A 13,365-nucleotide genomic window follows, 5' to 3' on the forward strand; every position below is an offset into this window, starting at 1 on the left:
GTGAGGCCAAGGCCCCACATTTTCTCCTGAGGGTGAAGGGACCCCGGAGGGTGTCAGGCAGGGCAGGACCTGTTGAGCCTCGCCGTTTAGAAAGCTGGCTCTGGCGGCTGCTATTGTGGGCTGAATGGCAGCCCCCGAAAGGTGTGTCCATGTCCTAATCCCTGTGACTGTAACCTTATTTAGAAGGACCTTTGCAAGATGTAATGAAGATAAGGATGTCAAGATGAGCTCCTCCTGGATTATCTAGGTGGGCCCTAACCCAGTGACAGATGTACTTATAAGAGAAGACAGGGAGAAGGCCACGTAAAGATGGAGGCAGAGATTGGAGTGATGGGGCCAGAAGCCCAGGCAGAACTCAGGCTGCAGAAGCTGGAAGAGCAAGGAAGAACTGATCCTCTGCCAGAGCCTTTGAGGGAGCAAAGCCCTGGTGTCACCTCCATTTCAGGTGTCTGGCCTCCAGAATTGAGAGAAGATATACTTCTGGTGTTTTTAGCAACCCAATTTGTGGTCATTTGTTACAGTAGCCCCAGGAAACTAACCCAGCTGCGATGGAGAGAGGACTTGGGGAGCCTGGTGGAGGCATGAGGTGCTGAGGAAGGAGACCCAGGCTGGACTGGGTGTGTGGGGTGGGGGTAAGAGGTGGGGACTTCCACATCATCCGGAGATCAAGGCGCCTGGGTAGAAGGGTTTAGGGAGCAGTAGCTGTTGCCTCTCCATATTGCCCCCTGTCTGAAATTGTAGCAATGATCTGAATGTATCAGAATGGCTCAAGTGACTGTCACTAGCTTGGGAGTCCTTTTGGGGTTCTAAGTCCCCTAAAGCCTGATGCGCCATTTCCTGCTTGTGGAAAGCACGAATGAAAAATGGGATGGTAAATACATGAGTTCGATATTCAACATTTATTCAACAAACATTTATTAGGCTCCTAGTGTGCGTAGCGCTGGAAAGGCAAGCAGAAGCTAGATTCCCAATCGATCCCAGGAGGCTGGACGATCCAGACACAAACACCGTTCATGCGTCTATTGGAAAAGGCCCCCTTGGAATTTTGTGCACAGCATTTCCTTGGGGTGTCGGTGGATCGGGGTTTGCAAACACTAGCACCTTTTCCGGTGGCCGCTGCCTTCTCAGACCTCAGACACCGGCGCCTCCACGTCAACTCCCGCAGGCGTCTCTAGCCCAGGGCTTGGCGGGCGCTGCCGGCTGTTCCTGGCCTAAGCCACGTTGGGCCGCCAGCCCGGGGCTACACCTTCTTCGGACGGCGGGGATTTGCAGCTCGGGTGACCGGAGGTGCCCTCCCGCGGGTCTGAAAGTAGCTCCGCGGACTCTCGCTCCGCGGGGAGGAGCCTGCGTCTCCCAGAGGCGGGGCTCGAGGCGTCTAGGGGGTCACCACTCGCTAGCCGCCCGGTGGTGTCGGCCTCTGCGCCTGCGCCTGCGCTTGCGCCTGCGCGCGCGGCCAGGCAGCCTCTGTGGCGCAGGCGCGCGCTCACTCTTGGGCCCGGCCCTTGCCGGGGCGGGGCGGGGCGGAGGAGCGGCGGGGCGGACGAGAACGGGTGGAACGGCGTCCCGCCGCGAGCACCCTCCGGCTTTTGCCGCGTCTACGCGCCCGGGCCCCCTCTTCCTTCCGCCCGGGGCCCGTCGGGGCTCATGGAATCCTGGAGGGCGGCGGAGGGGTTCCGCAGCGCGGGGCCCCGAGGGGCAGCCGGCGCCCGAACCAGAGTGCACTTCCGAGTGGCGAGGTTCGATCATTGGAGGCAGGTAAGCGCCGGGCAGGCCGGGGCAGGCGGGCGCCACGGGCCCGTTTCGCGGAGCGGGCGCGGCTGCCCGGGCCCGGCTTCCGGAGTGCTCCACCTTACAGAGGCCGGGAAGCCCGGCTCGGGGCTGAGGACCTCCGCCTTTGCGCCGCGCCCGGTGTGCTGAGCAGTGAGCCGCGATGTGTCCCCATTGCGTGAACCGGTGTGCAGGCCCTAGGAGAGGACGTGGCCGGGTCGGGCCTCCAGCGAGGCGGGGACCAGCCCGGGCACCTGTAGCTCTGCGCAGTGCGCCACGCCTTCTGCCGCACCCGCGGGCCTGCACTGGCGCTTGGTCTCGCGGAGCATTTTGGAGAAGGCTGTCCGGGGATTCCTGTCACTCCGAGGACCTAGGGTGCATGCAGCTCCTGTTCCGAACCCTGCCAGGATATCCACAATAGTGTTGGGCTCCGCGTTTCCATCCGGCCATCAACAGTGTTTTTTTTTGTTTTTGAGACGGAGTCTCGCTCTGTTGGCCAGGTTGGAGTGCAGTGGCGTGATCTCGGCTCACTGCAACCTCCGTCTCCTGGACTAAAGCAGTTCTCCTTCCTCAGCCTCCGAGTAGCTGGAATTACAGGTATGTGCCACCGCGCCCTGCTAATGTTTGTAGTTTTAGTAGAGATGGGGTTTCACCATGTTGGCCAGGCTGCTCTTGAACTCCTGGCCTCAGGTGATCCACCTGCCTCGGCCTCCCAAAGTGCTGGGATTGCAGGCGTGAGCTACCTCGTCTGGCCCATCAACAGTGTCTTGATAGGAGATACTGTTAGTTGGCGGATAGTTATTTCCTACCTTTACTGCTTGGGGGAGAAGGGTTGGGCAGATGTGCTTTCTACTCAAAGGGGACAGAGAGTCTGAGGAATGCTGCAGGACTGTTCATCCCAGTGATATGTAAATGTACTGTAATTTGCAAGAAGAGTTGCAATGTTATTATTAGGGAAGGATAGCAGTGACACCTCATCTACCATCTGCTCGGAGGGTCCATGTAAATTGGGCTTTGCTCTGTAAAACAAGGCTTGGAAGGTCATGTCAGTAACAGCATCTTATCTGGCATCTCCTGGAATGAGGGGTCCCAGGTAGGAATTGTCTCTATATAACAAGTTTAGACCTTCTGAGGGACTTCTTTATAAAATGTATTGCATAAACCTTTGTTCTTTGTAGGAGGCTAAATATTGATTTCCCAAAGATGTCCCTGTCCTAATCCCTGGAACCTGTGAATGTCATCTTATATAGCAAAAGAGACTTTGAAGATGTGGTTAAAGACCCTAAGACGGGAGATCATCCTAGATTATTTGGATGTAACCATCCTTATAAGGGAAAGGCAGGAGGAGTTACCATCAGAGAAGGCCACATGAGGACAGAAGCAGAGTTAGAAGCTTTGAAGATGGAGGAAGGGGCCAGCAACTAAGGAATGCAGCCCTCCTCTAGAAGATAGAAAAGGCAAGGAAACAGATTTCTCCCATGGAGGCTCCAGAAGGAGCCAGCCCTGCTAAGACGTTGATCTTAGCCTTCTAGGCTTGTTTTGGACTTCTGACCTCCAGGATCAGGAGAGTATAAATGTGTGTTGTTTAAGTGACTGAATTTGTGGTGATTTGCTGCAGTAGCCCTAGGGAACTGATCTACTTAGGCAGAGGACGCTGGCTGTCATTTCATGGTTGATTGTTGGTTGTTCTCCACCTTCCTGTTTTGGCCTAGTGGATGTCATTTAACCTCTTGTGAACCCTGGTTGTTGTGAATTTGTTTTGGTTCTGTGCACCAGGGCAGTGATTTTCTCAGGAGCCATTCAGGAATGGGCTGGGGATGGGCTTTAACCCCCAAGTTAACCCACTGAGTTGTGTTCTGGTGTTTTGAGTTTTGTTAACTTTCAAATTTTTTTTCTTTCTTTTTTTTTTTTTGTAGAGACAGAGTCTCACTCTGTTGCCCAGGCTGATCTCGAATTCCTGGGCTCAAGCAGTCCTCCTGCTGGGATTACAGGCGTGAATCAGCATGCCCAGCCCACTTTTCAACGTGTTAGCGTCCTCCCGCGTGCCTGGCCGTGGCCATAAACATTGCCTTTTCTCTGCAGTGCAAGTGGTTACTCTTGGCAGTCACGCTGCTTGCTTTGCTCACCTCTTCTAACCCGTGAACTAGGAAACCAGTGCCCAGTATAATCTTTCACTGTGACTTCAGGACTTGTGGTGCCCACGAGGCCGTTTCTCTTCTGTCGTCGTAGCTGTGGGTTGGGCGGCCTCTAGCTAGCGGCTTGCTAAGGTGAACCCACACTCAACAGCGTGTGGTCCTTTCCCAAGGTTTTGCAGAAGCTGCTATGCCAGTTGCTAACTGAGCAGTACTTGGAACCCTTGTTTCCCAGAGCGTGGTCTACAGACCCCTGACATGGGCATGACCTGGGGCTTGTCAGAAGTGCAGAATCTCAGAGCTGCAGACCTACAGAAGGGGAAGTCTGCATTTGAACACCGTCCTTAGGGGCTTGGGTCATCCACTGGAGTCTAAGAGCCCAGTGAGAGACCCAGCAGGAGCCACTGGCTCTGCTGGAAGCTCTTAGCCTTGTCCAACAAGGGTTCTTAGCCTTGTCCAAGAAGGGTTGTACCTGCTAGGACCCATTCCAATGGCTTCCCTCACTGGAGCAGTGAGCCAGCGCTGGATTGAAGTCCTCTCTTGCCTGCTTTCTCTCTGCAGGTGTCAAGCTAGGGATGCGGTCCATTCCCATTGCCACTGCTTGCACCATTTACCATAAGTTCTTCTGTGAGACCAACCTGGATGCCTATGACCCTTACCTGATTGCCATGTCTTCCATTTACTTGGCTGGCAAAGTGGAAGAGCAGCACCTGCGGACTCGTGACATCATCAATGTGTCCAACAGGTAATGGCATTTGGATGGGCTCCTGGTGTCCACGCGGTGGGGGGGAAGGGTAGGGAAGGCTCCTACGGGGCCCTGCCCACCAGGTGCCAGCAATGGAGCTTGGAAGGAAGTACCTGGATGGCCTTGAAACAGGGCCAGAAACACTAGCAGCAAACGTGGGAAGGAGCCTGATGTCAGACGCCAGTGGGGTCTGTGAGAGAAAAGCTGGGCCAGATTATGGGGAGCCTGGAAAGCTGGATGGAGGGTAGAGGTGGGGCTTGAGCAGAGGGAGCTTGGAGGGGCATGTCAAAGAAGATTCTGTTGAAGTCTTAGACAGGGATGGCTGCATGCAGAAGAGCTTGCCTGCATCAGGAGGGTGCAGACCCAGCCAGGTGGTGGGTCCCAGTTGCTTAGGGGCCTCGCCCTGCTGTGGGTGTGGGCGTGGGCATAGCACAGCCGGCCCAAGCAGGTGTGTTCCTGCTGGGGCAGGATGCAGGGTCTTCGCCAAGGCAAAGGAAAAACGGTCTGGGAAATATAAAACTGAGAAATGTTCAGTTTTTGGAGTACCTCATTCTCATGAGAGGCTTAAATATCTTTCTTGGATGGCTGGACATGGTGGCTCACGCCTATAATCCCAGCACTTTGGGAGGCCGAGGCGGGTGGATCGCTTGAGTCCAGGAGTTCAAGACCAGCCTGGCCAACATGGTGAAACCTTGTCTCTACCAAAAATACAAAAATTAGCCGGGTGTGGTGGCGCATGCCTGTGGTTCCAGTTGCTCGGGTAGCTGAGGCAGGAGGATCGCTTGAGCCCGGGGGGTCAAGGCTGCAGTGAGCTGTGACTGCACCACTGTACTCTAGCCTGAAAGACAGAGCAAGACCCTGTCTCAAAAAATAAAAAATAAGGCCGGGCGCGGTGGCTCATGCCTGTAATCCCAGCACTTTGGGAGGCCAAGGCGGGCGGATCACGAGGTCAGGAGATCGAGACCATTCTGGCTAATACGGGGAAACCCCGTCTCTACTAAAAATGCAAAAAAGTGGTGGCGGGCGCCTGTAGTCCCAGCTACTCGGGAGGCTGAGGCAGGAGAGTGGCGTGAACCCGGCAGGCGGAGCTTGCAGTGAGCCGAGATCGCGCCACTGCACTCCAGCCTGGGTGACTGAGCGAGACTCCGTTTCAAAGATAAATAAATAAAAAATAAAAATAAGATAAAAAAATACGTTCCCTGGGCCCAGAGCGAGAACCCTGGGCATTGCCACCTCAGGTGATGAAGACTCCCTACTGCCAGGCTGAATATAACAGGAAGCACAACCGACTTGGCATGCTCAAGCTTCCGGTTCCTCTAGAGCCATTGACAACAGCCAGTCTTTGCACTTGACATTTTGCTGAATGATAGCAGACAGCCCATCTGGCTAAAACTAGGACCTGGCTTCTTTCCTGTGTTGGTTACTGTTTTCATTCTGTACACTAGATGTGGAGATGAAGAATTTTGTATAAAACACAAATAAAATGACTCTACATTAATCTGCAGATGGACAATGTAGTTTGCATCTGGACATTGTGTGACTTAAGCAATTTGAGCCATCCAGTGCTCAGGGGAGACTGCACTGGCTACTGAAGCATTGCCATTTCGCTGTGCAGGTACTTTAACCCAAGCGGTGAGCCCCTGGAATTGGACTCCCGCTTCTGGGAGCTCCGGGACAGCATTGTGCAGTGTGAGCTTCTCATGCTGAGAGTTCTGCGCTTCCAGGTCTCCTTCCAGCATCCACACAAGGTACATGCTAGGGAATTGGTGCCTGTTTGGAGAGGCTCAAGCCATGGTCTTTGTTCTTTATCCCAAAAGTGCATCCCATCTCATACTCGAGAGCATAGCACAGAAGGAGAGCAGGGCTGCGGCTGGGAACTGGGTCTCCCCGCTCCGTGTTTGTGGCCGGGTTGGCCGCCTGGCCTCTCCTGTCCCACTCCTGTGGGTTTTCTCAGCCAAATTTCATTTCAGCTTCTGCCTTTCTGCCTGCTCACCTGTGGGCGGGGTCCATGTGGCCCGCTGAAGCTGTGGCAGCTCCTGTGGCCCATATAGATGGTATGCACGCTGGGCCTTGGGGAAGCAGGCTGGTTTCGTGACCAGCCAGAGTCCCCGTCCCCAGGAGATGCTGTGATGCCTTGGAGCATGCATCCAGCTCAGCTGTGCTTAGGAAGCCATTTAGGAACGTGTGAGTCTCAACAGAAGAACCATTTCAAACAGCGAAAGGGAAAAGTAGAACACTAAGGCAGCTGGCACACGATGCTCTGGGCACCGCAGCCCCACACGTGGGCAGCTCAGAAGGCTGGCTGGAGACAGAGATGGTGGAGTTGTGGTTTGGGGCTCTGGGCTGGAGTTTCATTCTTTTTCATCAAAACTCTTACTGAGATTATTGTAGCTTCCCATGCAGTTGTGACATGTACCCTTGGCCCAGTCTCCCCCAAGGGGAACACAGCCAGGATGTCAACATCAGCACAGTCCACTGGCATCCTTACTTCCACGTGTATTCCTGTGTGTATTTTTTTTTGTTCCATTTTATCACGTCTCCGTTCACAGACCTACCACCACAGCCAAGGTGAGAGACAGTTCCAGCTGCACAAGCCCTTCGTGTTGCCTTTATAATCTTGCCTCCAGCCTTCCACACTCCCACCTTAGTATCTGGAAAGCCCTGGTCTGGGATTTCTGCACAGTAGTGTCTTAGTGGGCAGAATGCTTGGTGAGCATCCTGGGGGAAGGTGGGAGATGCCCTGGTGGCTGCAGGGTGGAGCTGTCAAGGTGACAAAGCTTAGAAAAGAGCAGCACTCAGAACTCGGGAGGTGTGTGATCTGTGCCCAGATGGGAAACCAATAGCTTGGTGTGGCTGGGAGCCTGCCAGCCCCTTCCCCTCCTTCCAGTCAAGGCTGGGATGGAAAGTAACCTATGTATCCCTCCTGCATGGTGTGCTGGGGTCACACACACGTGTGTTCCAGACTGTCCAGAGAGCTTGCAGCATCTGTCTTATTGTGTGAGGTTCCGGCAAAATGTCTGTTCTGAGAGCAGGAGCTGGCAGCTGGGCTGGGAGGTCATTTGGATGTTGTGGCTGAGGACAGCATGTGCCCTTGGCAGCAGGCCAGATGCATGGGGAGCGGCACCCTCTGTTCTGCCCATGAAGAGGGTGCTCTCCGGAGCACCAGGCCCCGAGGAATTTCATGGTGGCCAGAGCGGGCCCTGTGGTTGAGAGGGACTGCGGTGGGGGTGGCCCTCATACCTAGAGCTGGGTGTGGAGGATGAGAGTGGGCAGGTGCATCTGGTGAGCTGGTTTCAGGCAGACAGCTCCATGAGTGTGAAGGGCCTAGGCGGTGCGCTGGAAGGCGGGGTGGGAGGGGCAGGAGACGGGGCCAGCAGAAGGCCTTGGGGCTTCTTCCTAAGGGACATGGTAGCCGCTGGACGGTTGGTGCAGGTGCTGATACGATTATGTCAGCATGAGGAGAGCAGCTGGTGGGACCAAAGGCTGATGGATGTGTCTTTGCAGTATCTGCTCCACTACCTGGTTTCCCTCAAGAACTGGCTGAACCGCCACAGCTGGCAGCGGACCCCGGTTGCCGTCACTGCCTGGGCCCTGCTGCGGGACAGCTACCACGGAGGGCTGTGCCTCCGCTTCCAGGCCCAGCACATCGCCGTGGCGGTGCTCTACCTGGCCCTGCAGGTCTACGGAGTTGAAGTGCCCGCTGAAGTCGAGGCTGAGAAGCCGTGGTGGCAGGTGAGGCGGCTACTTGGCATACTGGACGTGCCCCCTTTCCCTCTGGACATCTGTATTGCAGTGCTCACCAAATTCTTTCTGTTAATTATCCATGAAGAAAGATACGGGCTGCTGGGGAGCATGGACGCTTCAGAGCGCCCTGTTGATGGCCTGGGCCAGGCTCTCCCTCAGCACAGTTGCCATTTAGGGATCCCGGATGTCGAACAGGAGTGCTAGCCTCCACCGAGACGTCGCCGGTGTCCCGGGAGGCGGGTTGCCCCAGCGGAGAACCACTTTTACTGAATTGAGTGGGAACTTGAGTGTGGTCACAGGTTACTAAACCTGGCTTCCCATCAGAAACATCTGGGGTGCTTTACGGAGAGGGCTGGGTGACTAGGTAGGTGACAGCTAGCTGGCTAGTTGATAGACACCTAGGTGGATGGGTGAGAGAGCTGATGGGCCAGGTGGCGGGTGACTGATAGGTATTAATAGGTAGATCCTGGAGGGATAGATGGTAGAACTCTGTAGGCCTGCCCATCGCACAGCGTGCCAGGTGGCCGCTGCTGCTCTGCATAGAGACGCCCCTGCCTCTCTTCCCTGGCACGTGTGCCTTGTGGACGACCACAGCACTTGCTGATTTTTGCATGTTTATTGTCTAATCTCGTATCCCCAGTCAGCTGTGAGCCCCTGAGGCCAGGCAGCTCGTCTGCCCCATGCCGCCACATCTCCTGCGCCACCCTGGCACTATAGCACGTGCCCATGTGTCTTTGAACCCATGCCCCCGTGTTCCTAGTCTCGGGCTGGAAGCACCCTGTCCCCGAGGCAGTGTGCAGGTGGTGCAGGGCCATCTGTGTGGACAGACAGTATTGCTCCATGCTCGGGCTGCTCAGGGACTTTCAGATAGCATGGCTGCCTTGTGCTCAGGGTTGGACTCTGGTGAGGGCAGACACCCTCTGGGGACATCTGGTGGGTGTGGCCCTGGCCCTGGGCTGCCTGGCTATTCTGCATCTCTCTTCCTTTCTGCTCTGTCTTCTGCGCTTGCTCATAAACCTCACCTTGTGTGCTGGTACCACCTGCGTCCCATGCTTAACCCCTCCCCGAGGAGTGCGAGCCCAGGTGAACCTGCACAGCCAGGAAGCAGCTCCACCAGCAAGTTGTTTGCTGGCGGCCCAGCTCACCCAGTTGTTGTTTAGACTGCGAAGAAGTTACCCTTTGTGGGGTGGCGAGCTTATGTTCACCCAGCTCTTCTTAAAGGTTGCTAAACTTGACCTGACCTTTGCTTCCCAGCTTGGGGCTGTGCAACAGAAGCTTCCGGAATCCGGGTGCATCCTATGGGCTGGTGGGGTGCAAGGGCCTGATCCCTCGTGATGAGTGGGGTCCTGGGAGGCCTCACCCACCCGGGTGCTGCGGAGCGCATGGCCTGGCTTTTGAAACCCTTTCTTCCTTGTGTGCTCTCGGCCGTCACTTCTTATAGCGACTCCTGTCACTTGTCTGCCATGGGCTCGGCATGGCAGCTTGATGTGCTTGCCTGGAGAAGCTTGCCTGCACTCTGACTTGCCAGATGAGCAGGGATGGTGGCGGTGTCAGAAATGATGCAGGTCGTCACACAATGCTGCTGAAGCTTCCACGTCCAGAGCCACACTGAGTGCCCTCCATCCCCTCGTTCCTTAGCAGGAGAACCTGCCTCTTTCCAGCCACTGCTGCTCTTTGTCTTATAAACAGATGGACCGCCCACAAAAAGGCAAAGTCCCCAGAGGCCAGCAGTGTCTCCTACTAGGACTCGGGTCTGTGTCCTTTCTGCTGTCAGGTGTCCCAGGACTGTTATATTTAATTGTGGTGACATACACATCACCTAAATTGTACCACATTCAGCATTTTTAAGTGTGCGGCCCAGGGGCAGAAGCACATTCACGGGGCTGTGCAGCCATCACCACCATCCAGCCGCAGAACTTGTTCATCTTCCCAAACTGAAGCTCTGGTCCGTTCAACCCCAACTCCCCACCCCCCAGCCCCTGGCACCCACCCTTCCACTGTCCATCTACAGAGTTCACGGCTCTCATTTGAGGCCCCTCATGGGAGTGGAATCCTACAGTGCGGGCCTTTCTGTGACTGGCTCCTTTTACTGAGCACGATGTTGGAGCCCCTGTCTCAGAATGTCCTTTCTTTTGATGGCTGAATCATATTTCATGGCCTGCATGGACTGTATGATATTAACATATTCATCCATCGATGGACGCAGGCTGCTTCCACGTTTTGGCCCTGCTTTTTTTTTTTTTTTTTTAAGTGACAAGAGTCTCACTCTGTTGCCCAGGCTGGAGTGCAGTGGTGAGATCTCGGCTCACTACAGCCTCCGCCTCATTGGTTCAAGTGATTCTCCTGCCTCAGTCTCCCAAGTAACTGGGATTACAAGTGCCTGCCACCACACCCGGCTAATTTTTGTGTTTTTAGTAGAGACGGGGTTCAAGGAACTCCTGACCTCCAGTGATCCACCCGCCTCGGCCTCCCAAAGTGCTGGGATTGTAAGCATGAGCCACCATGCCCAGCCCCTGAATGCATTTTCATGATTGCTTCTGAGCTTGGGGTCTCCAGGAGCACACAGGTGACGGACCCCAGCAAACAAGTGTGCATTTCTGAAGTATTTGTTTTTCACCCAGAGCCCAGGGTAAGACAGCTATGCTTCCTGAGTCAGGACTTGGAGGGTGTCCAGGTTACCATCTCCTGCCTGAGGTTGTAAGCCACAGAGGAACCTATGGTTCTTCGGGAGCATTCAGCAGGGGTGGACTTAGGTCCAGTTCTTGCCTTGACTTGGCCCAAGGCCTTGATCTTATTGGTACATTGGTTCCCCAGGCAGCAAGCTTGGGCACAGGGTGGCTACAGACGCAGCATCTAACCAAGGTCTTGCTGCTTTGCTTGCTATTTCCCTTATCACTGGGGGTCCCAAAGCGCCCTGGGGCTCAGTGCTGTGCTGGGCTGAAAACCCAGAAAAGCCGTCACGCTCTGAGTTCCGGTTTATTACAAGGAAAGGACACAGGTCACGGTGAGCGAAGGCTCAGGGCGCACAGGACAGGCTCCAGGAGACACCAGGCGTGAGCTTCAGTGGCTCCTTGCCCAGGGGAGTTGTGCAGACAGCACCTGTTTCAGCAACAGTGTGGGACAGTGTGCACGGAGTCATAACTAGGGAAGCTCACCCCAGCCGTGGCGGCCAGGGTTTCCTCAGGGCGTGGATTGCATAGGCACGGAGCGCCTGCGTGGCCAACCCTGGTTACTTGGGCTGCAGCCACCAGAGGTCTAGCTGGGACTCTGGCCCAAGGCCCTCACCATAAATGATGTGGTTAACACAGACCGCCTGGCAGTCCAGTAAACCAAGACGCTTACACGGGGCGGGATTTTCTAGGGGCCTAGAGGTTATTCTCCAGGAGCTGGGCAGAGGCCAGACCTGCCTTTGGAAGGTACAGGGTGTAGACCCCACCCTGTGGCGTGGCCCTGGGCTGCAACCCTCCTGCCATGGGCCCTGAGGATGTCCTTTGCCGTCTTGCGAGTGCTCCTGCATGTGGTGGTCCGGGCTGTGGAGTGGGTCCACATGCTCCCCAGGGGCTGGGTTATGGTGGGCATGGGGTCCGGGTACTTAGTCTGCCTGTGGCTGCACAGGGACTGCCACCCTCTCCTCTTGCCGGTGTCCCCAGAGACCCTAGACCTGAGGGAGTCCCAGACAGGAGGCAGGAGCCTGTGCTCTGGACGCAGCTGTGTTAACAATTCCCTGCATGACCTCGAACAGCTCCCCTCCTGTCTGGGTCAGAGGATCACCAAGGCCTGTTCCATCTGGAATGTCCTCGGCTTTGTGAAGCGTTTCATTGGCCTCAACAAGCTGGAACTGAACTGGCTTTGCAGGAGAGCTACCATCTTCCTGGATAGCCAAGTCCCTGTGCCCCTCCCCTGCCCATGAAATGTGATTCTGTGCTTAGTGACAGGTGCCTTATTTAACACAGAGGGAGTCTAACTGGAGCCTGTTTTCCTTCTTTCTAGGTGTTTAGTGACGACCTTACCAAGCCAATCATTGATAATATTGTGTCTGATCTCATTCAGATTTATACCATGGACACAGAAATCCCCTAAGGCCCTGGCCCAGGCCTGCCCAAAGAGAAGCCCAGGATGGTTGGCTGCCTGGGGACATTGCCAGCATGTCGCCATGACGGCTGGTCCCCAGAGGACTGGCTGGGAGGACTGGTGCTGCTGGAGAAGGACTGGAGAAGGCGATGGCATGCTGCTGCTTTGACAGTCCCTAGCAGTTGCGGTCCAGACGATGATGGGAGCCGCACCTCCAGTGGGCAGGCCGGGAGTGCACTGTGTGAGCTGACCCAAGGCAGCCACATCTGCTTTTGTCCTTTGAGAGGACTCTGACTACCACAGAGGCATGACATCAATGAAAGGAAAACCATGAAATGATGAGACTGGATCCCGAGGGATTTTTTGAAGCCAGATTCATAGCGAGAATGAATACGCAACATGGCTGAAATCTATTTTGTGTAATAAAAGGTGATGCAAGTCAATAGGGACCCTTGGCTTTGCTCTGCAGCGCATGCTGCACATGGGGGTGTGAGGGGCTGCCACAGACTGCTTCCCTCCGAGTGCCCTCAGGTAGAGCGTGTCCCACACACAGCCACCAGGCGGCAGGCCTGGGCTTAGGGAGGATCACTTGTATTCAGAAAAGTGAGACCTGATCAAAAGTAACTAAAAGTAACGTGTTTTTCATAGACTCCCTGCTCAAAAGCCAGTGGGTAAGAAGTAGTCCAGGAGATGCTCTCTGGGTCCCCTTACAGGCTAGACATACGTTCAGCACGTGGCATAGGGCGAGGGACTGGTAGGTTTACACAGGAGGGTGGGCTCCAGCTCCTGCAGGTGTGGGGGCAGGGGTGATGCAGGTCAGGGCAGAGTCTTGCTTGACTTTACAGAGCGACTATGTTCAGTGTCCTCAGGGTGCAGTATCAGAGCACATGTCACAGGCCTCCCTGG

General features: G+C 55.3%; 1 protein-coding gene across 1 annotated transcript; it reads left to right on the forward strand.

Moving 5' to 3' along the window:
- The first annotated feature begins 1,013 nt into the window (after nucleotides 1-1,013).
- On the forward strand, nucleotides 1,014-12,902 carry CCNQ (cyclin Q). The gene is made up of 7 exons (XM_017880729.1): nucleotides 1,014-1,083; nucleotides 1,234-1,301; nucleotides 1,398-1,755; nucleotides 4,461-4,644; nucleotides 6,260-6,392; nucleotides 8,149-8,376; nucleotides 12,379-12,902. Exons 1-7 carry the CDS (start codon nucleotides 1,014-1,016, stop codon nucleotides 12,466-12,468), a joined length of 1,131 nt encoding a protein of 376 aa, XP_017736218.1. The 3' UTR covers nucleotides 12,469-12,902.
- The last annotated feature ends 463 nt before the right edge of the window (nucleotides 12,903-13,365 follow it).

Source organism: Rhinopithecus bieti, unplaced genomic scaffold (assembly GCF_001698545.2).
Source record: "Rhinopithecus bieti isolate Rb0 unplaced genomic scaffold, ASM169854v2 scaffold_12667, whole genome shotgun sequence".
Classification (NCBI taxonomy): Eukaryota; Metazoa; Chordata; class Mammalia; order Primates; family Cercopithecidae; genus Rhinopithecus; species Rhinopithecus bieti.

Excerpts from the sequence above, each read along its gene's own strand:
- CCNQ (XM_017880729.1), top strand. The coding sequence starts at position 1,014 with ATGCGTCTATTGGAAAAGGCCCCCTTGGAATTTTGTGCACAGCATTTC. Across the intron at positions 1,756-4,460 it reads GGTTCGATCATTGGAGGCAG|GTGTCAAGCTAGGGATGCGG; the intron begins GTAAGCGCCGGG and ends TTCTCTCTGCAG. Across the intron at positions 8,377-12,378 it reads CTGAGAAGCCGTGGTGGCAG|GTGTTTAGTGACGACCTTAC; the intron begins GTGAGGCGGCTA and ends CCTTCTTTCTAG.